This window comes from Lonchura striata, chromosome 1, assembly GCF_046129695.1.
Source record: "Lonchura striata isolate bLonStr1 chromosome 1, bLonStr1.mat, whole genome shotgun sequence".
Classification (NCBI taxonomy): Eukaryota; Metazoa; Chordata; class Aves; order Passeriformes; family Estrildidae; genus Lonchura; species Lonchura striata.
This window is the reverse complement of record NC_134603.1, coordinates 45,694,171-45,719,397: the sequence shown is the minus strand read 5'-3', so window position 1 is coordinate 45,719,397 and position 25,227 is coordinate 45,694,171. Positions and strand designations below refer to the sequence as shown.

At 38.9% G+C, this 25,227-nt stretch overlaps 2 protein-coding genes across 5 annotated transcripts in view; one reads left to right on the top strand and one right to left on the bottom strand.

The window, feature by feature from the left end:
- The window catches only part of LOC144246462 (uncharacterized), an 89,038-nt gene that overhangs the window by 16,008 nt on the left and 47,803 nt on the right, over window positions 1-25,227 (top strand). For 2 of the 3 annotated variants that reach the window (XR_013340127.1, XM_077783872.1), the window contains exon 2: window positions 18,075-18,146. The exons of the other annotated variant lie outside the window; for it this stretch is intronic. Coding sequence is in view for 1 of the 2 variants with exons in the window: in XM_077783872.1 (XP_077639998.1) it covers window positions 18,075-18,146 (72 nt within the window). In the remaining variant the exon portion in view is untranslated. The remainder of the gene's footprint in view (window positions 1-18,074; window positions 18,147-25,227) is intronic. 3 annotated transcript variants of the gene reach the window in all.
- CHST9 (carbohydrate sulfotransferase 9) overlaps window positions 343-25,227 on the bottom strand; it is an 84,600-nt gene continuing 59,715 nt past the window's right edge. For both annotated transcript variants that reach the window (XM_077783858.1, XM_021551582.3), the window contains 2 exons: window positions 16,291-16,328; window positions 343-1,437 (listed from right to left, as the gene is read on the bottom strand). In XM_077783858.1, coding sequence (XP_077639984.1) covers window positions 343-1,437; window positions 16,291-16,328 — 1,133 coding nt within the window. The remainder of the gene's footprint in view (window positions 1,438-16,290; window positions 16,329-25,227) is intronic.

The following is a 25,227-nucleotide window of genomic DNA, read 5'->3' as shown; positions in this document are numbered from 1 at the left end:
CAGAATCATGCCACTCCAATTTTTTTTTCTTAAACCATTAAAAGAACATTAGGTAAGCTAATGCAACAGCTGTCTGAGCTACTGCTTCCATAATATAATCCATAATGGTAAAAACAGTTTTTCCAGGCATTTTAGTGCAATCTATGCTGTTTGCAGGTCTTTTTTCTTTGCATTCTCCATAATTTAGTATCAATTGATACCACTCTAGCTTATAAAATCCCCACTAATTCAAGACAACTCTACTTAGCAGTAACTTTGTTTCCTTTCAGGGCTAATATCAAAGTAGTTGTTTTGAATCCCAACATGATAAGTATCTAGTAGAAGCCTGAAGCTATTCTAGTGCTATACAAGTGGTGATGTATAATTGAACATTAAGTAATCCAAGTAATAGAAGTCATAGGTCAGCTGTCTCTCCTCCTTAGACAATTCCTTTAAATATTGCCTCACTACTTCTGTACTTGTTCGCTCATCAGAGGAATGTCTGTCTTTGAATTTAGGGAACTTCAGATTGGCTGGAGCACCTACCAGCTGCAGAAAGTAATTGGCATCTTCTTCCAGGGTTTCAAATTTTCCTATAAAATCATAGTTGATGAGGCAGGGATAGCAGAGCTTACTGACTTGCTCCCAGTGAATGTCCATTCCTACTGGCCGGTGGGAATCCAACAAATACTGGATAAACTCCTTGAACTTAACTCCCGATCCTGTTTTCAGTGCTTCTTCATCTGCATTATGTCTATACTTTTTTATTATTGCCTTCCCAAATACGGGATGGTAATAGCTGTTTGGATGTTCAAACTTATCCCTGAAGGCAGATACCAATCTTTCCATAGGATCACGTACAAATATAAACTTGGTGTACATGTTCAAGCGTGTGTAGATCCCTTTTAGGTCATAACTGTCCAATTTCCTTAGATGCTTTCCATAGTGCACATCATCATGGGAGATGTTGTTTGCTGAAACAGCGAGTCCACTGAGCACCATGAGGACCCTTTTCCAGTTGGAGCAGCCTGCTTTTGGCACTTCACAGTACAAAACCTTGTGCCTGTCCTCTACGTAAATTCTTGACACCAGGTGCACCAGATGGGTTTGCAGCTTCCTTCTGCTATTGTGTTTCCTACAGAAGCCCTGCAGGAAGGCCCTGCGCTTTTCCTGGGTGCTGTCTATGTCCTGCCACTCACCACCCTTGACAAATGTCTTGTTTAATGGGTGCAGAGCAGGAGGTAAATACACCCCTCTGAACCAGCTGAGAGGGGACTCACTCATCTTCTGCTCAGGCAGCCAGCTCCTCGAGGAGGCAGCCACCACACCAAAAGGGTCAGCCCTGCCCTGCCAGTGCCTGCTGCTTGAGACAGCCATCTCAGGGTTACTGAGGCCCACAGGAACAATTCTTCTCCATGCTGCTTTCCTTGGCATCCCCAGAGGCTGGAGTGTGAAATCCTGCAAACATGGAAAAGATCAGAGCTTAGAGCACAGTGACAGTCCAGCCCACTCATGTTGCAGCAGCAGCAAGGATGGTGGGGTGTGCTCGTAACCAAGCCACACCTGGTACTACCAAATCCCTTTTAAACCACTTGCTCAATACACCTTATTTAGGAACAAGCTGGACTCATTACTGAAATACATGCTTCTGAAGATTACCTGTTAGCACACAGTAGGTCTTCCTACAAAAATAAATAGCTCAAGTCACACCTCTTATGAAATCAAAAATGGTTCACATAGAGGGGTTGATAGTCCTGCTAGGGGTGGACAGGCACTTTTCTCTACTGAACACATTTTCCCCTGTGACACCACTGGCACTGGTGGAGTTGCACGGTCATTCTCTGGAGTGCACTGGCACAATCACAGTAAAAGGTGTTGGATCTACTTCCACTGCTGAGACTTGGAGCAGCCCTTTTCCCCCAGTGGTAGTAGGGGACAAAACCAGGGCCCCTGAACAGTTGACATCTGTTGGTTTGAGCAGGGTGTAGTGATAGACCAAATTGTCCCTCCAAAATAGTACTACTCCTACCTGCACACAGAGAGATGATGGAAGTGGATGCACTGGACTGAATGTACCTACAGGTGTCTGTGACACAGATGCCTGCTCCTGAGCTGCTTTCATGGCTGTTAAGGAAAAATAGATGCCTTTGGAGCCTATTCCATTTGACTTATTTAAACATCAACACTTATGACACCAACTAACTAAACATTAACTAGTGACCCTGCAAAGCATGTGAAAAGATGAGACTTTCCTCCTAAACACCTCTCTGTATGTCCCCAGACATTGTGCAATCCACAAACTGCAGGAACAGCTAAGCTTGCATCTGTTTTGATGGGTCTTGTATCATGCAAGTTGTGTGAAGAGTTTCTTAAAATATGAGTACTTCTGCTCACTCATTCCTCAGTGGATTGTCATGTGTCTGATAAGCCTTGTAGATTTTTTTTCTCCTGTTAGTAGGCAAGCCTGCTGCATTGGGACACCTCTACAGCTGCTATTTTCATTACACTGCTGAAGAGGGAGGATGCTGATAGACAGGTTTTTAAGCATCTTGTTGCAAGTAACAGAAAAATAGAAAAATGGTTAGGTGGACAGACAAAGACAATTTCCTGACTGCTTCCATGAACCTAACATTTTTGGAAATCTACATTAAAAGGCTATTTTAGCATAAATTGATTAAACATTTATTGGAAAGTTGATTTGTGGACTGGCAGATCATACGTGTGGATTTGGGGGGATGATAAAGTTCATACACCAATTCAAATAAAGGTATTAAAAATTCAGAGGAATAATGTAAGAAACGGTAATGAAGGGAACACAATTTGAATTCCAGTTTGAAAAAAGCCTATGAAAAAGTAACCAGTCCCAAGAAAAGTTAGCATATGTTGCAGTGTAATAATTTCCCATAACAGAAACAAACCCAGGGGATCAGGCTTTTCTGTACTGCTGCAAGCCACTGACAAGCAGGTCTTTATGCCATTGAACTGATTTTTGTATTAGTGAAAACAAATAAAAGAAGAAAGTTGTGCAGGACTTCTATGCCTGTGAGAGAGAAGGCATGTTGGTGTTTTTAGAGATGAAAAAGGATACTTGAATTCATTGGATTTGATGTGGTCACATTTAAAGAATGTATTCTGTCTAATATTTTGTTATTTAAAACAAATGAAACGTATGTGTCTAGAGATTTATCCCTTCTGCCCTAGGATGGAAATAATTCAGGAGATAAGTCAGTGTGTAACAACAGAAAGCAGTGCTAGTAATAAACCAGGGTATGACTATGAGCCCAATGGGAGTTTCAGCATCACAGTGAATGGCAAAGTGCCATTCTTACAACTGCAGAACCACAGACTTACAAATAATTTAAATGTTTTTACCTTAAAAGGGAAACCTGGAACTCAAGGAGGTGAGATGAAAAATACAGGGGACTCAGAAACCAGCTACACAATAACTCAGCTACACAATAACAATAAGCTCAACAGAAGTATGAATAAAATAATGACAGTGCTAAAGTAAATAAAGGTTGTAAGTTCATCAATGCAACTCCAATGATTTTGAAAATTTAGAAGACAGTCTCCAATGATACATGGCTGTACTGGTGTTCCCCAGTGCAGAGAAAACTCAGGAGAGGGCAGTACCTCATGGTATGTCACCTGAATTTAGCAGCCCATTTTTGTGCAAAGAAACTGAAACCATCTGATTTCAAACTAAATCCACTAAAATGAGCCCTATACTTCAAAGGAAAGTTCAGCCTTTTCAAGCCATCCTGTCATCCTGAACTGGTGGAAGATGCCCTAGTTTCACTAGAACAGGAGAGAAAGGACAGACTGAAAGGTGTGTGTGGTCTTGATTTTATTCCTTTTCAAAGAGTCTGCCTGGAATCCAGGACAAGCCTCAAGGGTAACCCAAGATAATACCAGAGAAGGATTGTATTTTAGTTGCAGAAACTGTGAATACAGCTGTAGGAATCACTACTGAAATATTTTTGTGTGATTAACAACTTTGGAGAAGGATGGACAGAACTATTCTGAGAAATCTCAGTACCACCATAACGGAACAACATATGCATAGTTGGAGGCAATTGGAAGGGGCTCCTTCCTAGTGAGATGAGGTAAAAGGAGAAAGAATCACTTAGCAAAAAAGGCCCAAACAGAAAGCAAAATAAAAAAATAACCCCCAAAAGAAAATCAAAATCAAACCAACCCAAAACCCTCACAGGCCTACCCCTCTGTCCCTAAGCCAAATAAAAAACCCCAAACAAGACCCCAAACTCTAGAGCCAAAGTAATGATACAGGAAGATCTGAGGACCAAGAAGTTATCTGAATCTGTAAAATATTGTTAGTTGCTTTCCTCTTCCCCTTCTCTCTGAGACACTTATCCCACTTAAGTTGGCTAATATATGTTTTTATGGTCTCCATGAGGGATAGTATCCTTGCAATAAATGCTGGCTGTAACTTGCTCTAAGAATAGGAATGGATAGTGATATTTTCCAAAAGCATAAATAGCTGGTACATTGCTATGGAAGTTTTCTTAAAAAAAAAAAAAATAAATCAAACACTTCTATACACTTGCCTGAGTAACTAGGTTAGTACCTAATAAAGGTGAGATGAATGAGAAGATGAATCAAGCTTTATTTTTGATAAGAAATATTTAACCAGACAGTTTTCTTAGGAAACTAAGAGAAATTATTTAATAGTTAGTGTCATGTTCCTTAAGCAAAGATGCCTGACAGTCTGACACTTATCTGCATGAAAATCTGAAAGCCACACACTCTGAAAGCATTTAAATGTTTTATGACACCAGTTTTAAATATAGAGAGCTGCCTTCTTTGGCTTGTTCTTGGTGTCAGTGATTTTTTGTTGTGCATTTTATGACACTTTAAAGATCTGAACATCTCCAGTTATGTCTTTTTTTTTTTTTCCCACAGCAATAACAGGTAAACAAAAACTTGCAAAACCAATAAACACATTTAAAAAACATCCATGACCATATATCCATGTCCATGTCCATCCATATCCATCCAGTCCATCCCACAAGCTGCTGAGCATCGTTGTTCTGAAAAACAGCTGGACATACACAAACAACAAGCAGCATGCAGGCAGTGTCAGACACTGACTCTGCATCCAGATCCAGATCCAGTGCAAACTGTCCTCTGTTTGCATGAACACATTTGAAAGGAAGTTAAGAAGTGGACACGAGCCCAATTTAGAAGAGTAGAAGGTCTCACTTTAGTTAGGCGAGAAGTGAAAACATATTTAAAAATATGTTAAATTTGAGGGAAAAATTGAATTTAATAGAGTGTTTGTGTGTTGTGTGGCTACTGGCAGGCAACTCAGTGAAACTGTTGAAACAAAAGGCATTTTAGAGTCATTAATGGGTTCATGGATTTTTTTTTTTAACATTTTTATTGCTGGAGATTCCCTGCTCCTCCCCATTCAAAAAAGGATTTATTCTCACTGTAAAAATAAGTAGCCAGTACCTTCTTTTATACACATCTTTTCCTTTAATACCTTCACAAGCTACTGAGGTAGAAGAGATTGATCACTGCCAAGAATGGTTAAAACTCATCCAATTATGCTTTGTGGTGATTTTACAATGCATGGGTGGGATCTCATCTAGGCAGTTTGCAATTAGAGCAACTCACCATGCAAAAAGATAGTGATGTATTGGAAAGGCTGATATTCCAGGGCTGATTTACAAAGATTTAATGGTCTGCAGTGCAAACAGTGCTGTGTTTCCTCAATGCCTTAGTCGTGGATATTCAGTTTTACTAACAAGAATAATAAAATTAAATAAGCCCAACAGAAACATAGCGTGAAGAATAGTAAAGGAAATAAATATTCTCTTTTCTTGTGCTTTTCTCTGCTGCCAATGTACCTGTTTATCTAGGATCTCTCTGTAGAAAATTGACAGAGTAATTTAAGATAAGGTTCATTTTCCAGTTCACACTCAGACCCTATAATGATCAAGGTGCATATAGAGATGGGTCTCTTAATTTAGCTGAAGACAGCTTGAATACTGAAGGACTATAAAACAAACATCCTCTTACTTGGCTGGTAGATATCTGTGAGTCTTTGAAAACTTTGGAACCAGTAGTTTCAGCCTAAAACCTCAAGTTTTTCACATAATAGTTGGATGGGGCTCTGAGCAAACTGTTCTAGTTCAAATGTTCCTGCTCGTTGCAGGGGGACTGGACTAAGTGACCTCTGAAAGGTCCCTTCCAATTCAAACTGTTCTTTGATTCTGTGAAAATTGTTGGGCACACTTAGAAGAATCTCTTAATCAGAGGACCATGATTGTGGCAGATAGCTTGGACTTGGTCTGCAGTTTAAATGTGAGGGAATGAGTTTAAATGTGAGATGTACAAACATGAAGAGCTGTACTTGTATGTGCAAGTTTTCTTAAGCCTGTCAAAAGGAGAGGTTATCCTAACTTCTTTTGTGCTAAAAGACTATTTGGAAAACATAATTCAGAATGACCAGACTCCTCTACTACTCCTATACTACCTGAGCTAAGATGTAAATATGCTCAGAACTCTCTCATGTCAGAGCAGTTGTTTAGTAATGTTGCTGAGCTAAACAAACTCCCACAGTATCTCCCAATGGAGAGACTATTCAGGCTGCTCACAAAGTGACAGAAAATATTTGCTGATGAGGTGCTTCACCTTCTGTGCAGTGGAGATAAACCTCTTGATTCATCACTTGTGCCTGTATCAGCTACTCCAAAGATAATAGGCACAACTAACCCCTCACCTCCCAGCGGAGCCATGAATTTTTGGCTTATCTAATTTATTCGGGGCATATCACTGATGCTACATTCCTCAAAAGCCAGAGGCAAGACCTTACTGCCACAGACACCACATTTTCCTATGAGATATGTATCCCTAAAACACATGTATTTGTATCAAGCATCTCTAAGATTACTAAACAGGTTGAGGGGAAAAAGAATAAGAAAAAAGAGTATACAAGATGCTCAGAACTTCCTTCAGAGACTAAGAAGCAGACTTCATAGTTTGTAGCTGAATTACAATTAGGTTCAAAGGGGATCCTTGTGAACTCTGAGCCAGACACAAAATAGAATAACTGATCATAGTAAGGAAAAAAATACTGCAGGTAAATTTTAATTAACAGATACCAGTACATTTAAATACTGCTTTTCAAAACACAGCTTTGTAAATCAGTGACTATTGCCCATAGAATCTGTTAGCAGAAAGTCCAGCATCTCATTGCACAGTGACTTGGAGTTATGGCAAGGATACAGACCAAGATAATGAAGAAGGAAAGGACAGAGGGAAAGAGAGGTGTTTTTTTTTTTTTTTTTTTTTTTTTTTTTTTTTTTTTATGGTGTGGGCAAGTGTCAGTGATTGGTGTGGAAAAATTTGAAGGGAAACCCCCAGTCCAGAGATGGTTTTGGAGGAGAACAGTCCAGGGCCACAAGCATTGGGAAAGTGGAGAGGCCCAATGGGGTAAGATAAACAGTAATATTATCACAAGTATAGTAGAGTACCTACTAAGGAGACAGGAGAAATCCACTTGTCTTTGGCTGAGACCTCATAGACACCCAACTCCTGGCTTTGCACCAGCCTTCCCTCCTCTCCCTGCCCTGTCTTGATCTACAGAAACCAGAAAGTCATGCTAATGAGGCAAGGCAGTCTGCACGAGCCACTTCCACAAGCTGATTCACACGGACAGCAACTTGGATGAAGGAAATTAAGCTCTAATTTACTTGCCAATTCTTGATCAAATCTAGAATTAACTCCCTCCTGTTTCCACCTTCACAGTCAAAGCATTTGGATTCTCCAAAGCATGCTTTGAATGGGAGGAATAAAAAAGATCAAGGCATAAATAATAGAAAAAGTAGCAATAAAGATGCTATTATTATCAGAAACTAGGTTTTGCATGACAGGTTAAAGATTCACCAATACAACTGCAGCCAAGTATAGCAAATAAAAAAAGTGCTCCACTCACTTATTACTAATAAATAAATAGCAGTGAAGGTCACTTGATAGCAACAATAAATTGGTTTCAGGATAGTGCAATGATGATGATGCTTGTCTTGCTTCCTGATACCAGTTTTATGGCTCTGGTTCTTTGCACTATAACACACAGACTTGAAAATAAGCACAGAGCCACTGCAGCCCAGACACGTCATGTTTGGGCAGTCTGCAGCCCATGGAATTTGCATGGAATGCATATCTCTAGATGTTCAGCTAAGATACACTACTAATAAAAAGCAATTTTCAGGTCATGGACCTCTTAACACTTGGCCATATTTAGCCCAACCTCCTTCTGACCTAGCAACACTTCTTTTGGGTGTGTTTAAATTGTTAATTCTGAGCTCTAATCTCCTCTGTATTAGTAAAACCTAAGTAAAACACTGTGGTCAGTGGCAAGAAATCTTCACCAACACACTCACATTTCTATACAGAACAGCAAAGCACTTCAATCAACTTGAAATTCAAAATGGACTAAACAAAGCATGCAATATTCATTTTAGGAAGCATAGTGCTTCATAACAAATAAGTTTACCTCATGTATAGAGGGAGCTTACATCTGAAGATGACACTTTCAGGCAATCTCTGTATATTACATATTGATCTCCAACTCATTAAGTAATGCTAATGTGCCTACTTTTTCATAAGTTAAAGCAAGAAGCAAACCAAATGACCTAAACAGTTCCTGCTGTTGCCAATTGCTATTTTCAAGTGTATTTAAAACAAGTCTTTGAAAACAAATAGCATCTCTTGCATGTTCACAACTCAAGCCAGGTAGGAATTTTTGAGCACATTTTATATTTCAGGCAACATTTATTTGCCTCTCTTAAGAAAAGGGACACCAACATTTTTTATCCAAAGAGGGGCCATATCTCAGCCTTTGCTGATCAACACCCAGCCTGCACAGGAGAGACCCTGTACCCATTTCCTTGTCCACATGAATAGACATATTTTACAGGAAGCTGACCAAACTGCTGGCTGTTAATCCCGGAGGTTAACCCTGCACACTTGGACTGAAACCCTGGTTCCTGTTTCCCAGCAAGTGCTTTGAGAATAGAGGCCTGAAATATAATGTTGTGCTTCTACACACAAAGCAGAATTTCTCACACTAGTGGCTGTAGCAAGATTCACAGGATTTTTGTTTTTTTTTCTGGTAAACAGAATCCATCTCTATCTTGTTTGCAGGTAAACACACTTATCTTGCAGCATAAACAAGACATCTTGCTCTTTTAGAAATAATAAGAAAAGTTTCAAATGAAACTAAGTTCAGATGAAGAATATTAATGTATATACAGGCATGAAGAATTCAATTTCTCCCAAATTGCTTTGTAAGCAAGATCTCTTGAGGTCCCAAAGCATTTTCCCTTCAATCAAAATTAGCATTTAATTCAAATTAGATGACTTTATTGGTAAATAAAAAATAAATAGAAATGTAAATGCACTCTAGGCTGGAAAATATCTCAAATACATATTTGCCTACATTTGTACACTATTAAACAAATTTGTGTGTTCATTTTTAGACAGAAAAAAATAATACTTGGGAATTGATTGCATTCATAAATGACAGTGGGAAAAAACAGACTGTGAATTGACAAAGGGCATTATTCACTGTACACTCCATCCTCACACTGACTGACCCTGTTTCACTGAATGGGGCTGTCATGTCTATCACAGGTAAAAGAAAATACACTAGCTTATTCTGTAGCAGATTTTTGTGTGGCTATCCACTCAATATGCATTAATATGCAAGCAGTGCCACAGCTGATCAGTGTGCCACCCAAACACTAACTAGTTCAAGCACCATCCCTCCTTGAAGCAGAGGAATCATGAAAGCAGCACTGTGTTTAAGGGTAGCTGCACCCACCAGAGCCACAGTGTTTGGTTTCATGCAAGTCCCTTGACCTTCACACTTCATTTTTCCATGTCTAAATATTGTGATTCCTACTTTCTGATTAACACTGGCAGAAAAATATTGCCATTTTACAGAGCAAGAAAAGACACAGAAATCAGATAACTGGGATTGCCACACAACTTCCTAGTCCATGCTGCCCTTCATTGCTCAAACCTCACAAAATATCTTTCAGTACTTCTATTGAGCATTCAATTTGTTGCATATTTTAATACTTTGTGGGTTTTTTTCCACAAAAAATTTTTTCTTCAAAAAATTTAAGATATTTTTATCTTCAGACATTGCACTTATGTTCCTGTCTATACAGTCTGAGAAACAGTTTCCTCCACAAGGGACTGAGAATGTTCTCACATAATAGTGTCTGCTGTACTTATTTAAATAATAGTTCCTCCTGCATTTTTTTTTCTGAGAGTCACCACCTTGGTACTATGCACTAATCAGTGAAGGACTGTTACATTATCTGAACTCAAAGGAGGCAGAGAATCTTATCAGAAGCAACCTTTATCAGCTTGGAAGAAAATGTTATGTGTAGGGAAAAAACTGAACATTTTTCCCCAGCTGATTTTATCTCATAATATATCAGATTAAGAATTAAAACTTAATTTTGAAAAATGCAACTTATGCTTACTCATACAAAATATGTGGGGGGAGCAGGAAGGATCTCATATTCCACCAGACAGGGCTCAGAGCTGTCTACCTCAAACAAGTGAACAAGTGAGAACCTACAGGTTATGACCAGGTGACCCAGGAAGAGTGGCTGTAAGGTTGTCCAGGGGAAAAGGATGTGGGGGTGCTGTTTAACAGCAGCTGGATCTGAGGCAGTGTGTGTACCAGGTGGCCAAGAAGGTCAATGGAATCTTGGTTTGGATCAAAAATCATATGGCTGACAGGAACTAGGAAAAGGTTTGTCCCTTTGTACTCAGCACTGGTAAGTCCACACTTGAAGCCTGATGCAAGGAAGATTTTCCTTGGTGAAGAAGGATTAGCTTAGGGAATATTTAAACAAACTAGACAGAAACAAGTCCTTATGGAACAGAAACAAGGAGCTTATGGATTGCTGTCATGAGTGTTGAAGGAGCTGGAGGATGTCACTGTGAGCCTATTCTTGATTATCTTTGGAATATCAGGGTGACTGGGGAAGATTTCCTGAGCATTGGAAGAAAGCAAACATCACTCCTATTTTAAGGCTGGATAGCAAGGAAATAACAGGCTGATCAGCTTTGCCTTACTACCCCGGAGCATGATGTAGCAAGGGACTATTCCTCCCCAGGTACATTTCACCTTGATGAACTTCATGAAGTTACTGTTTTTCCATCCTGTTGGAGCCCCTCTGAATGGCAGCACAACCCTCTGTTGCATCAGCAATCCCTCAGCCCAGTTTTAGATCCTGTGACAACTTCTGGAGGGTACACTCCATCCCATCATCCTAGTACGTAATGAAGAAGTTAAATGGCATTTATTCAGTTGTGACCCCGGTGACACACTGGTGACTGTCCTCCAGCTGAATCTCATGTTGCATGGATTTATGAAGGAGAAATTGACCTGACCAGTCTAATAGCCCTGTACAAGGAGATGACTGGATGAGGGGAGAGTACTAGATATTGTTTATCTCAAATTTACTAAGGCTTTTGGCACTCCCATAACAACTTCATGAAGTACAGGGTAGGAAAGTGCTCAGTGAGTTGGACCGAAAACTTAAGCTCAAATAGTTGTGCACAAAATGCAGCTGGAGGACATTTACTACTGCCCCAAGGTCGATGGTGGGTCCAAAGGTGTGCCACATCTTTATTATTGACTCGGATGATGAGACAGAACATACTTTCACCAAGTCTGCAGGCAATACAAAATTGGGAGGAGTGGCTGCTACACCAGAGGGTTGTGCTGCCATTCACAAGGAGCTCAACAGACTTGAGAAATGGCCAAACAGGAATTTCATGAGATTTGACAGAATGGAATGAGAAGTCATGTAGCTGGGAAAGAACAACCCCAGGAACTAGTACAGGCTGGGGGCTGCAGCTTTGTAGGAATGGACCTGAGGGTACTGGAGAACAAGCTGCCTGTGAGCCAGCAATGTGCTCTCAAAGCAAAAAAGGCCAACAGCCTCCTGGGCTGCATTAGGCAGAGCAATTCCAGCAGATCAGGAGAGGTGATCCTTCACATTTGCTCAGCCCTGGTGAGACACAGGCACACTGGCAGTGCTGTGTCCAGTTCTGGACTTCCCAGTGCAGGAGACATGGGCATACTGGAATGCATCCAATGTATAAATGGACATAGAGGTAGATATGCTGGAGTGAGCTCAGTGAAGGGGCAACAAGGTATTTAAAGGTTAGGAGCGTACAAGCAGTACATGTGACATACAAGCAGTGGCCAAGAGAGCTGGTGCTGTTTATCTTGGAGAAGAGGAGGCTTGGAGAGACCTTATCAATGTATATAATCTGGAAGGGAAGGAGTGGGGGAAGTAAAAATGATGGTGCCACATTCCTCTCAGGGGTGTCCAGTGACAGGACAGGAAGAAATGGGCACTAAGTGAAATACAAGGAATTCAATATAAATACAACAAAATACATTTCTACTGTGTGAATACTAAGCACAGGCATCCAGGAATATCCAGGAATAGAGGAATATTTTTGAAGGTGCTCAAAATCCATCCAGATGTGATCCTGGGCAACCTGCTGTATGAGTAAGTGGGTTAGACAAGATGATCTCCAGAGATGCCTTCCAACCTCAATCATTGGATGATTCCATAAAGCACATGAGGGTGAAACAATAGTTCAGTTTGTTTAGTGGGCTAAATGCATTACCTCTCTCATAGATTTTCATACTCTTAATTTTGGGGTCATAAAGTATGTAACGCTGAGGAATATGATCCCAAACCGGGAATACAGAGGGAAGGGCCATACCTATCAGATAACCTGAAAGTGGCATGATTTGGAAGCTGGCATAAATGGACTGAGTTTTTTTTAGCTAGGTCATTAGGGGATAGAGGAGAAAACTGGAGTAAACTACAGCAGCGCACAAAGGCAGACAAGGACTTTGGTCTGAACTCTAAAGTTTTCAATCATGTTAATATAGATTTATTACACCACGTGCCCGAAGTAACCTTCAGGTCACAAGCTATTTATTCCTCATCATGGTCTGTGCAACAAACTTTTATTGTCATTTAACAGAGGTTTGAGTGATCTTTGACTTTTCTTTGGCACAAGGTATACACATACTGACAGTATGTCACAGCTGCAGTTCTGTGGTCCGGCCCCAGCTCTAGCAAATGCATTGCCTCATCATTATCCTTTCTGTGTTCCTCCTTTGCAACCCCATGTGCAGAAAGGGAAATATTCCCTGACAGAGCACTTAAAAGACTGAGGGATGGATGTGCCACTTCAAGAGAGTCTGCCTTGGCAAAAAGCTCCTCAATGACAAAACAGGGGGATAGATATTGTGGAGCACTCTCACTAGTGTCCCAACGTGACCTCCAGCTTCACTGCAGAAGGAACAGGCTCAAGTCTGAGCTCAAAAACAGCTGGGATTTTAACCTAGAAATCTGACTCTGCAAGCAGCTTCAACTTCCAAATGCAATTACACATATTCTTGTCAGTCCTTCAGAGATTCAGAGGCACTGGACACAACTGTATATTAAGACCACAACACAAGCAAATATGAATGTTAAGGATGAAACATAAAGGATTTCCCCAGACAAATTTTGATTGGTGGTCTGTAATGTGCTGTTTTGCCAATACTGTTACATAGAAACACAAGGTTTTTCTTGCTTCCTTGCATTTTCCTCAGCAGTCATTAACATGCTACAGTAAACAGGCTGTACATTGGTGCCATGACTTACCCTTGAAGTTGCAAAAGCAGTTAAAAACAGTTATTGAAAAGCAGAGTGTGTGCTACATCTGGTTGACTGCTGGTAGTAGATGACCACTGCTGTTAAAACGAACATACATATTTATATACATAAATGACAAAAATGGTGTTAGAGGAAAACCAGCAGATGCCTTATGATTAAAAGGAACAAAAGCTAGTGAATATGACAGCTGTAGTCAAAGGTTTCTGGAAGCAGCTACTCCCTTAGTGTTTTGTCTATGGCAGGTTTCACTAAACTTTGCTTAGGCTTTAGAAGAGCTGAGAAACCACATTGGTCTTCAAGATTAGAGAGGTCCCAGATGCACACAGACAGTCAGGGGTTTACCCAGCAGGAGATCACTGGGACAGCAGCTTTATCATTGCTCCATCCCCTCTCTGTTTCACTCAGCTCTCAACAAGATATTTCCAGCTATTTGCCCCTTTGCACTCCTGCTCCTGTCAAGTCATAACATCATCCATCTTCTGCAGAGAGCTTCTCCCTCACTTAAGTTTCTGGCAGCAAGTTTAACTCACTGTTGCTGAACTGAACTTAAAGGGGACTAAAGGATCTTATCCTGCATATAAAATTTTAAGTTCAGTATTGAAAATGAAAAGAATCCTTCCATGACAGATATTCCATCAGAATCAACACCAGTTTAAATATTTGTGTTGAAGCAATACAAAATTCCTCTATAATTGTGCCCTAAATGACAGTCTTGAAAATGAGATTGATTTCTGTTCTGAAACACTCTTCTGATACTTGGAAATCTAAAGGAAGCTCATCTGGAATGGGACATCACCAGCTAAAGTAGTGCCCATTTAAATGGAAATGTCTTCAAATCAACTTTTTACAGCTTTATTTAGATACATTCAGACTATCAAGACAACGTGATATTCTTCCAAAATTCAATACTCTTAGGTTAACTGCAGAGAGACAGAGCAAGTGAACCATTCAATGAAGGCAAGGCAGTGGCATGCAGGAAATGACCAAGAGTGGTTGCACAAAGTACAGCACATGATCCACCCTTTGAAAACGTGGTGATTTTTTTTTTTAAATTCACAATACATTCTTCCTCAGAAAAGGGCAATGGCATGCACCGAGCAGATTTTGTCACACAGAAAATCTGCAGAATTAGGTCTCCAATCAACCATTCACACACTGCCAATGTTACCTCAAGTCGTGGTTTAAAAATACAAGTGCCCCCCCTTCTGGCCAACAAAGACTCCCAAAAGTGGCTTTGCAAGAGATTTCAGGCTAATTCTAAAATGCAGTTTCGGTTATAAAAGTTAATTAGACTTGTTCTAGGATATAAATTCTCAGTCAAAGCACATAACTCCCATTAAATTCCAAGATATTTCTACAGTTAGTTTAAAAAGAGAAAGATTTCCTTTGCTTATGCAATGCCACGTTCTGGACTAAATATCTATCCATCAATTTCTTAATAATGAGAATATTGTAAAAAACCGGATATTGCATTGTGCCACAGGACCAAGCTTCCCATAACTGCAAGGGTTTCCCAGACATGCAAGGGTTTACTTGGTGAAGAGTGGTGCCAGCTCAGGCCACTGAAAGTGACACACTGACATCTGTGCCATGCTCAGTCATGGCTGCTAGACCCAAACCAGGCTGCTTTAGGTGGTCAGTCCCCTGTCAGATTTGGCCTTCACTTTGGTGATCAGTTCACAGATAACTGTGATGTAATTACTCCAATGCCTCAATATATAGCTTAGAAGGAAGATGGCTTAAGGGAGGGTAAATGCTGGACTGCAAATATTTTAATAATTGCTTTTTAAGTAGCATTTCAAAGTAAATCTCACAAACAATCCAGATGCCCATTTATATGCCATCTGGATAACAGCATTCAGCAAGAGGACAAGAAGGCAAAGAATGACAAGCAAGCACACTGGTTCTGAGGGGTTGGGTCCTTTCAATCCACAAGGGCATGTCATTGAGAAAGTAAACTCTGGGTTTCCTCCTCTCTTTCTGGTTAGAATTTTTTTCAGTTTAGTTCCTGTGTGCTTTTCCTGACGCTGAAATAAAAAATTATAATACATAAAGGTTTTTTCATAAATAATTACTCTTGATACAGTAATAATGACAGGATAGAAAATACCTCTGCAAACAATATCACAGTTTAGTGCAGCCTTAATGAAAATTCATGGCAGAAATAATCTAAGAAACACTGAAATACACTGCTTATATATGTTGATCAGGTATTTGTATCAGTAGATTTCTGCCTTTTAAAAGGAATACTAGCAAACGGAAAGGAAAAAAAGGCATAACGTTGTGATACAAAATCTGATACCATTGAACAAATTACCTCTGGGCTTCGTCCTCAGCACCAACAGGGGAAGTATATGAATTGCTTAAATGACAAATTTTAGGTCAAAATGATAGCTACTCTTGTGAATTCAACACATCTGCAGAGCCAGCCTGTTGTCTGACACGTGCTCCTTAGCACACCTGTATAGTTAATATTAGTGTATCCTGTGAAATTCTACTTTGTACTTGCCACAACTCTTCTGCCTAAAAACTTAAGTTAACAAAAAGTATGAAAGTTTCCAAATACCTGATTAATTGTCTCTTGTTGCAGCTTTTTTCCAGACTCTGAAAGAGAAAGAAAAAAATGGTTTCCATATATTCTAATCAATATGATAGGGGACATGCAGAGCAACAAACAGTAAATTAGTGAAAAAATAACCAAAACCTATAATTAAGAAACATAATTTAACATGTGGAAATTACTTGATAATTTGAAATGGAAATACACCTAAAATAAAAGAAACACAAGCCTCTCTTATAAAAGAGATGTGATAGAAAGAAGATTGAGATAGGCAGCCAGTCTTGCTAACCTGGAACCCCACAAAAAATTTAGACATTAAAAGGGGAGAAAAAAAATTCTAATATGTAGGATGAAGCTTCCTAATGTTAAAGGATGTACTACGTGACCAAGAGATTGGTACCATCCAGCTCAGGATTTGACCACTGGAGGAGAAAAGCAACTTCTGCCATTACCTTAAAATAAAATTAAATGCCTGTGTCAAGACTGAAGCTCAGCACCAGCTGGCCCAGGGAGAAATTCTATCCTGATATAATCCACAAAGTGGCAAGTTGAATTATGGTCTTGTTTCCTTATTCTGGCCTTCTTCTGCAGTGTCCTTCAGTGTGCTCCTGGAGATAAAATCAAAACCTAGACAGAACACTGCTTTTCTACACTGTCTGGGACTCTAGCAGCAAGGACACCTCAAATCTGTCCTTTGCTTTTTGACCAAAAGGGGCAGTAATTTGCTTCATTTACTGCTCCTATGCATTAGTTGTCAAAAGGGCAGCTGGTATCAGTTTGCTACTGGAGACTGTCCACACATATTGGGGAAAGTCAGGAATTTCTCACTTGCCTATCCAGCTAGGCTACGTGCACCCTGAGGGTTTTTAAAAATAATAATGATAGGACAGGAATTACAACCTGTCAGTATCACTATTAAATGTCAGGTGAGCCTGCCTAGCTTGGGCTGCCACTTCCAGATCTGGAAAGTATACTCCATTTCAACAAAACTTCTCCATATTGATAAATGTGGCACAAACAGAATTTTTAAAATGAGATGAAAATATTTAAAGTTTTAACATACAGACTCTACTTAAGGGCAAATGATCCTCCCTTCCCATCTCGAGACTACTCCTTTTTTCAATGAAAGCCTTATAGATTATTCAGATGAAGATAATTACTTTAGGCTATATTATAAGATTGTCTCTTATGATAATTGCTTCCTGCATGCTTGTGTTGTATTTTTATTTGCTAAATATAAAAAACTATGCTTTTAAAAAACTCCACAGAACTATCATTTAGGGGAGACTTCTTAAAACATATTCCCTTGCTCACTGAGTTCATCTTTAGGAGAAATAAGATTTATTCTTGTAACAAATAATTTAGCCAAATAAATTGTTGGTAATGGAAGATTAAAGGGGTATATGTTTTTAGCATTCTCTAATGATATACAAGTTGCTAGGAAAGCAGAGTGTTTGAAATCTCTGGTTAGATCAACACTATTTTGCTCAAAGGTTTGTGGACTTTGAATACTGATGCTTTCCTGTTTCCCAGTGCATTTGTTTTTAGGCTATTTTGATTCACTTTAAAGGAATTTTAATAACTTTCTGTTGACAGCATGGACAGCTGGTCTTGAGAATTAGTGAAAATTCACTTGCTGACTGAGGAAGGAAGTGACATCAATGAGTTTCTAAAGTCAGGCCTGAGGGAAAAGTGTGCTCTGCCAGAGTAGCCTTTCATGCCATTGTATTTCCAGTGATGCCTCAAGATGCAGATTGCATTATCAATCAAACTTGTGCTTTCTCCCTCAGATAAATAGAGAAAAAAGAACAGAAAGACTGGGAAAGACCTGTGCAGCCATTCCTGACACTACTAAGAAAAAGGTGAAGAAGAAATTATGCTAATTCTTTCCTTGTTCTCTGTTCTTTATTTTTGTGATTTAAATGTACAATATCAAGGAAAAGGCAGTTGCAGAAGTGGCTTTATGATACGATAGCAATGATGAAATGGGTTAAACAGGACAGAGATTGACTGTTGGGCTGTTAAGGATAGAAGAGAGATCAAATTCAAGGTCACCACTAAATTGAATACTGAGTTCTCCATTTATTCGCTAGATGATCCTTGTCCTCATCACAGAACAACTATGTGCATTTGGCAGAGTCAGCACTTGTGCTTAGAAAGGGACCAAGGTCTGTTATAACAGACACTGCAAATCAAGGTGGAAACCTGCAAAGTCCTGGTGTGTATTGTATTATTGTTTTAGAAGAAACATCACAAAAAGCAGTGAAAAAACATGACACCTACAGTGCTGAAAGAGGGTTCAGGTTCCAGCTGCCAGAGGCTATTTATATGGCAAGACAAGGCCATTGAAAGTGGGCAGAATATTTTTGTCCTGCTTTGTTTTTTTTTTTTTTTTGTTTTTTTTTTTTTTTGCCTTTTTTTTTTTTTTTTTTCTTAAATTCCCAGAATTATCTTATAACGACTAGTTGCCAGTTTATTTTACTTTTGGCACTCTCACTTTTGAGAAGGATGTTCCTGTGTTGGTGCCTTGTGATAATTTGTGGGACCACCAGCATTCACCAGCAGGATTCAAAAAACACCACTGGAGAGGCTGCTCCTTACTCAAAGGACGTGAAGCAATGGGACACTGACAAAACCAGAACTGTCAGAACACACCAGCCAGTCCTACAGGCAACCCCTGTGCCAGCCTCATGAAATTCAGGTAACACCTACGCCATCCTCATGAAATTCAGGTAATACTTGACACTTACAAGAAGTTTTATTTCTGGTAGATGTACACATGCTAAATTAAAATTTTTTGACAGTTTCTCCCAAGCCACTGCAATGATGCAGTAGCTTATGCAACTGCCATCTGAAAGCTCACACAGAAGCTGCCCAGTAGGTAAGCAGCTCAGTCCAGAGCATACCTTCCCCAACTCAGACTGCTTGTGAGCAGCTTGCTCTTCTCCTATATTTCTTCTGAAATTTCACTTTTCTACCTTTCATCTTGCAAATTGTTCCTAAATGGGCTCAATAGTGCCACCTGAGCTAAAAATCACAAGCAAATCCAAAGGCCTTAATCATAAACAAATAAGTGATACTTTGTGATTCAAAGTGCATTTACCAGTATGAACTATGATTCTTGTTTGCTGATGCTGTGATTTTCTACCATGCTAACTGAGGCCAAGCTGCTGCAACTGGATTCCAGTGATGTTTTTTGCGTCAGGGCTGGAGAAACATACCTCTCCCAATTAATTTTTAGTAATTTTATTTTGTCTCTCTGGCTGCAAAAAGTGTAAAGGGTGGTGGCTCATTGAGATAAATGGCCTTCTTGGGTTGACCTCAAGCTATATCACTTTAGAAAAAAAAATTACAACAACATTGTTTAAAATAATTCTCTGTATGTTCATACACTAATTAGTATACTAATTCCTGTTTCCAGGGCAAGTTGGTTTTTTCAATTTTTTTTTTTTTTTTTTTTGTTTTCGTTGATTGTCCATGATTACAAGATTACCTTACTGAGAGGAATAATGTATGTTTTCTAAAGTAGCTGATAGCTGCAAGACAGGAGAGTGTGCCATAACTGCTGCTGTCACGAGGAATGGCAGCACCACACAGCCTACACAGAGAGCAACACATAATCATGCACTCTATGCCCTGCTTACCTCCATACAAAGGAATGGCATATTTGTGCAGGTTTACAGATTAATCTGCTGTAATTCTCTTTAATGTTAAACTACTTCCAGCTCAAATGTAATTAACATCACCAGGTACAAAAGATTCAGATTGGAAATATGAGTACACTCCAACAGAAGAAATAACAGCTTGATGCTGTTCTTTATGTTCAAATAGTTGGATACATTAAGGATTTTGACAGCATGTTTGTTCTGTAAGTACGTAGATGAAAAAACAAAGGTTTCATTTCAAGAGGCAAGGCATTACTACTGTATTTAATTAGAGAGAAAAATCCCTTAAGTATACAGATCTGCCAATTTATGTGATGTGACTGCTATAAGACCTAGCAACAAAGGATTTTTTTCCTTCCAAAATCAAACCTATATTTATATATACTTCAAGCAACCATCATCAATGTCAAAATAAAAGCTTTAGAATAAAAAGTTTGCTTCCTTATGTCTTCAGATAATTCTACTAATATTTGTGGCATGGCAGAAAGCAAGGGGATGAACAGAAATGCTGAGTCTGTTTCTCTGTTCCCAGGTATCTGAGGGTTTCCAGAAAGACTGAGTATAGTGTGGAGACCTCAGGGGGCAAAGGGGACCCTCAGCCTTGCTCTGAAACTGCCAAATGCACAATCTGGAACAGCCATATTCACTTAACTTCAAGTGGGAATGGTGCTTCTAAAAAATCATTTGTGAAGAGGGAATTTCATGCTCTAATACTAATTTAGTTTTGCTTTTCCAGCTTGTGAAATAAACCCTACCAACTTAGTCTTTATGTTTCTAGCCTTAAACACATATGCAATCTATTAAGTTGTGACCCACCCCACTTTGATTACTGTAGTCTGATATACCAGTACAGATTCTGAGAAGTGTAAATAAATCAAAGCACTCATTTTTTATAAACTTCTGCAGCATTTTTTATAAACTCCCATGGCATGACAGCTTAGGGAAGAAACACTCTGATTTGTTTTTCAGGCTTATAACAGCCAAGGTGTGACATTAACAGATTATCTTCTGTGAAAGCCTGTAACTAGACACACAAAGAATAAAATATTTAGGGCAGAACCATACATTTCCTTTCCCATACATTATTGGCAGAATCTCTGGAGTCTGCAAGCAACACAGCTCTTGCAGACCTGCACATCATTTCCTCCTCCTTCTAACAAGGAATTCAATAAACTGAAAGTGCTCATTTATATCATTGCCTTCAAAACCTAGTTTAGCTTTCTGTTGCACCTCTATGATAATTATGCAACTGAATATGATTACAGTGGCCTAAAATATATTAATCACAACTTCATGGTATTGCATAATTCTTCTCAGTTGTCACAATGCCAACTCATAAGTTGCCCTGGCAGAAGGAAACATAAAAAGAAACCCAAGTTGATACTGATTGAAGCAAATGAAGGAAAGTTGGCCGTCTCAAAGCACTGAAACTCTCACAGCATTCCAAGGTCTCCCTAGCTAATTTTTAGTGATTACTTTTGATATGAAAACAGACCTTTAATTGTCAGTCTCTAATAAGGATGCAGAACTGTTCCCTGGGAGGTTCAAAGGACCCTGGGAAACTAAACATTTACGAAGGCTTGAGTAGCCAAATGTCTTGTGCTGATTAACATAGACCATTCAGTTTCCACCTAACGAAGTCATAACAAGAAGGAACCCCAAAGGAAAAAAAATTGGACTGACAAAGGAACATTAGTCTTAATAAGACTGAGGACTCTCATTCATTAATTCTGTTGAGCATAAAAAGGAGGTGGGGGTACAACTCAAATTCATTCCTGGACCAAATCCTGCATTGACTAACATTGTGTAACTGTACTTAGGGAGACGAGATGTTACAACATAAATTAATTAAAAATTTAAAGTTTTACCTGCTCTCTGCCTCATCAGCAGTGCTAAAAATTTTCAAATGAGACAGAATTGCCAGGATGCCCACTAATGGAATTAGTAAGCAGCCTTGTTTGCCAGTTTTCTTCTAGAAGGCTGTGCTTTCTGTAACTGGGAAAAATGAAAGCAAACATTTTTTTATATTTTTCCTTTAAGGATGGAAGATTTGAGATAATGGAAACATGCCAGACAGTGCAGTGTATTTGGTTGTAGCATCAACACAATATTGATATCACAATTTGGATGGTTTCCAGTTGAACATGGTGCATATTTTCAATGCCTATTTGGTATTCAGCTTGTGTCTAACAAGAGTAGTTTGTTTCAAATTTGTTTTACAGCTCACTATGCAATTGCTTTGAAAAGTTTTTTTCTTCTTATCCAACTGCTTCACTGCTTTTGTCACATTCCTGCACTCTTAAAGGAACCGAATGCAGCAAATCACACATTCCTATTCACCTGTAATAGGCAAGCAAAGACCAGTTAATTATGTCTTGGTAGGTGCATTTTTTGAAATCCTATCACAATGTGATCCAAATCCAATGGTAAAAATTCTCAGTTCCCACACTGCAAGGGCCATTGCTTTTTCATCTGAACTCATACAAACTCTCCTTTTATGTTGCTAGTTATGTATGGTGCCTTATGCTGTTTTATATTATGATAATCTGGAGGGTAGGTCACATAATCTGTTAAAATACCTTTTTGACTGTGCTCCCATGTCAAGCTCAATTACTTATGCAGTTGTATCCAAAAAAATAGGTTTCCAGGCTTTGACACAAAGAAAGATGTTTCTGCCCATCTGTTGCAGTTTCCTGTATCAAGGTCCTTAGCACATCATTCTGTGAGGGATCATAAAATCATACAAAGGCTTGGGTTGGAAGTGACCTTAAAGATGTTCTAGTTCTAAACCTGCTGCCATGGGCAGGGACACCTTTCACTTGACCTGGTTGCTCAGAACTCCATCCAACATGGCCTTGGATGGTTGACTGTTTTTTTTTTTCCAATGAAGGAAAATGGTCTGGGTTTTTTACTCTAAGAACATCACAGTAAGAGCTATCATAATAGAAAAGAACACGGACAGCAACTGGAGCATGAATCCACTTGCTGAGACCCCACACAGAAATAAAGCTGTGGACATAGAGTTCTCCTTTAATATACCCTGCTATGGTCTAAGACAGCTGAACCTTTGCATTTGGTCTGCAGTGGACTGAAATATTGCAGTAGTCTGGCTTTGGTTTTGGCTCCTGCTTGGATTCTATTCATATTAACAGAATGGCTGGCCCTGTCCAGATGAGGAATATGAGTGCAGTTGAAATTAACCACCTCCAGGCAAAGCCTCATGGAGTCATCATCATCCTGGTCATCATCATGGTCAACTGTTGTTTTTTCACTGGTAGCAAAGATAGGTTGATCTCCACCTTTGGAGCACACTATTCCAATATAATATTAATTAGAGCACCCTGGAAAAGGCATATGAAGGTACCAGTGCCAATGGGAAGCAGCACACAAGCCTGGAGAAAGTTATTTTTACTCACCTGCTAGGATAACTGCCCCACAAACAGGTGAGCTACAAAACTTCTCTATTGTGAATCAGAAGCAGTAGTGTAAGCAAGTTAAGTACACAGCAAGCCCAAACAGGGATGGAAAAATCCAGCTTCTTGGCACTAGTTACAAAGTAGAGTCCCACAGCAAAGTCACCATGGGAAGACTTAGTCTACAGTTTCTGCATTTCAGAAATAAAAAGAAGATTAATTGTCTGTACAACATAAGGCCAGGAAGTGACCAGTGGTGATGAGAGCAAATATTCTTTTAATTTATTGCTCATTCTGAGTTATGCCTACATAAACAAACTGTACTTGTTTAAATCTTCTCAGTTTCTTTGTTTAAGGTCTAAATGTGACACTCTAAGGCATGCTCTTAGCAGAATGGCCTCAAATAACTTCTCTGGAATCATTCCAGTTAGAAGTAGAATATTCCCCAGTGTGAACCTGACAGTAAGAGAAAGACACTACTCACATTTATGAGGAATAATCTGTAATTAATCCAATAGTAAGGAAGAGAGACGAAAAAGGAAAACGTGCAGTAAGAACCTTATGAAACAGAACTTAAACAACTAGAAAAAAAAAAAAATAAATCTGTAAACCAAAAATTTTATAGTGAAAGAAAATTAGGTGAAGAAAGGCAAAGAGAAACAAAAACTAGAACATAACCTTTTCTAATGCGTGGCTTTAAATTAAAATTGGTCAGATACTAACCAAAAACTTAGAGCAATCATTTGCTGCAGGGAGTGCAAATTTATCTACATTTTGTACAACTGGAATATGACCTTTTATGACCAAATCTTGTGGTTGACTTCAGCTGCAGCTATTGGAAGTCATTTGTAAAAGGTCATCCATGACTGAGAACATAATATGAATCCATGATGCACAAGGATTCAGGTTTGTGCTACTCAAAAGAACTTGGGGAAGGAGAAAGAGGGCAGGAAGCTAATCCACTGCTACAGATTCAGTTTTCATATATCATTTATAGTTTGGTAATAGCAATTAATCTAAATAATAAATTTCTAATATCTTAATGTAAATTATGAGAGGATACACAGTTTTTATGCTTGTCATTTTTTACTACATTACTTAAATATTACCAAAAGAGATTATATTATCAAGCAAGACTACTTATTCAGTAATGTAACTTGAGTCAATTTTTGTTGTCTAGAGCATGATAAAACCTCTTTTTCCAACAGATTTTCCATTACAAGAAAAGATTATGGATCCTCAGTTGTTACTGTTATAAAGAAATAAGGTTCTTAAGCAAAGATGGTTTGTAGCCCTAAATAACACATTTATTATTCATGCACAACCTTACACAACCTTAGCACTGTTTTTTTGTATTTTGTTTTTTTTGGGTTTTTTTTTTCTTTTTTTCCCACTAAAAGTATGATATTTTAAGGAGCTCCTTACAAGAATAGCTGATAATTGTGCATAAGCAACCCTCAACAAGAAAAGTACAATGATATATAAAAACATGTAAGGTCGTTAGTCATGTTCACTGACCATTAGAAAATTCAAACTATGATTTGGGCAGTTGATTAGGGAAAAGAAAAATTATACAATACTTTATGTGTAGAAGTAAAAGAAAATTCCTGTTAGAGAGAACTGTCAGCAGTTATTTAACCAAGATCTCATGACAACACTTCCCCAAAAACCTAAAATTAATTCAGAAGGCCAGTCTGTAAAGGATTCACCACCACGATATGAGAGCACATTTAAAATTATGCAAAAAAAAAAAAATACTCTTTTATGCTTGCTTTCTTTAAAGCCAAACCTGTAGCTCAGGCTTGCAATCTGCCCTACCACTAGCTTTGGGTGGCTGTGTAGCAACTGGGTATATATTGCATCCA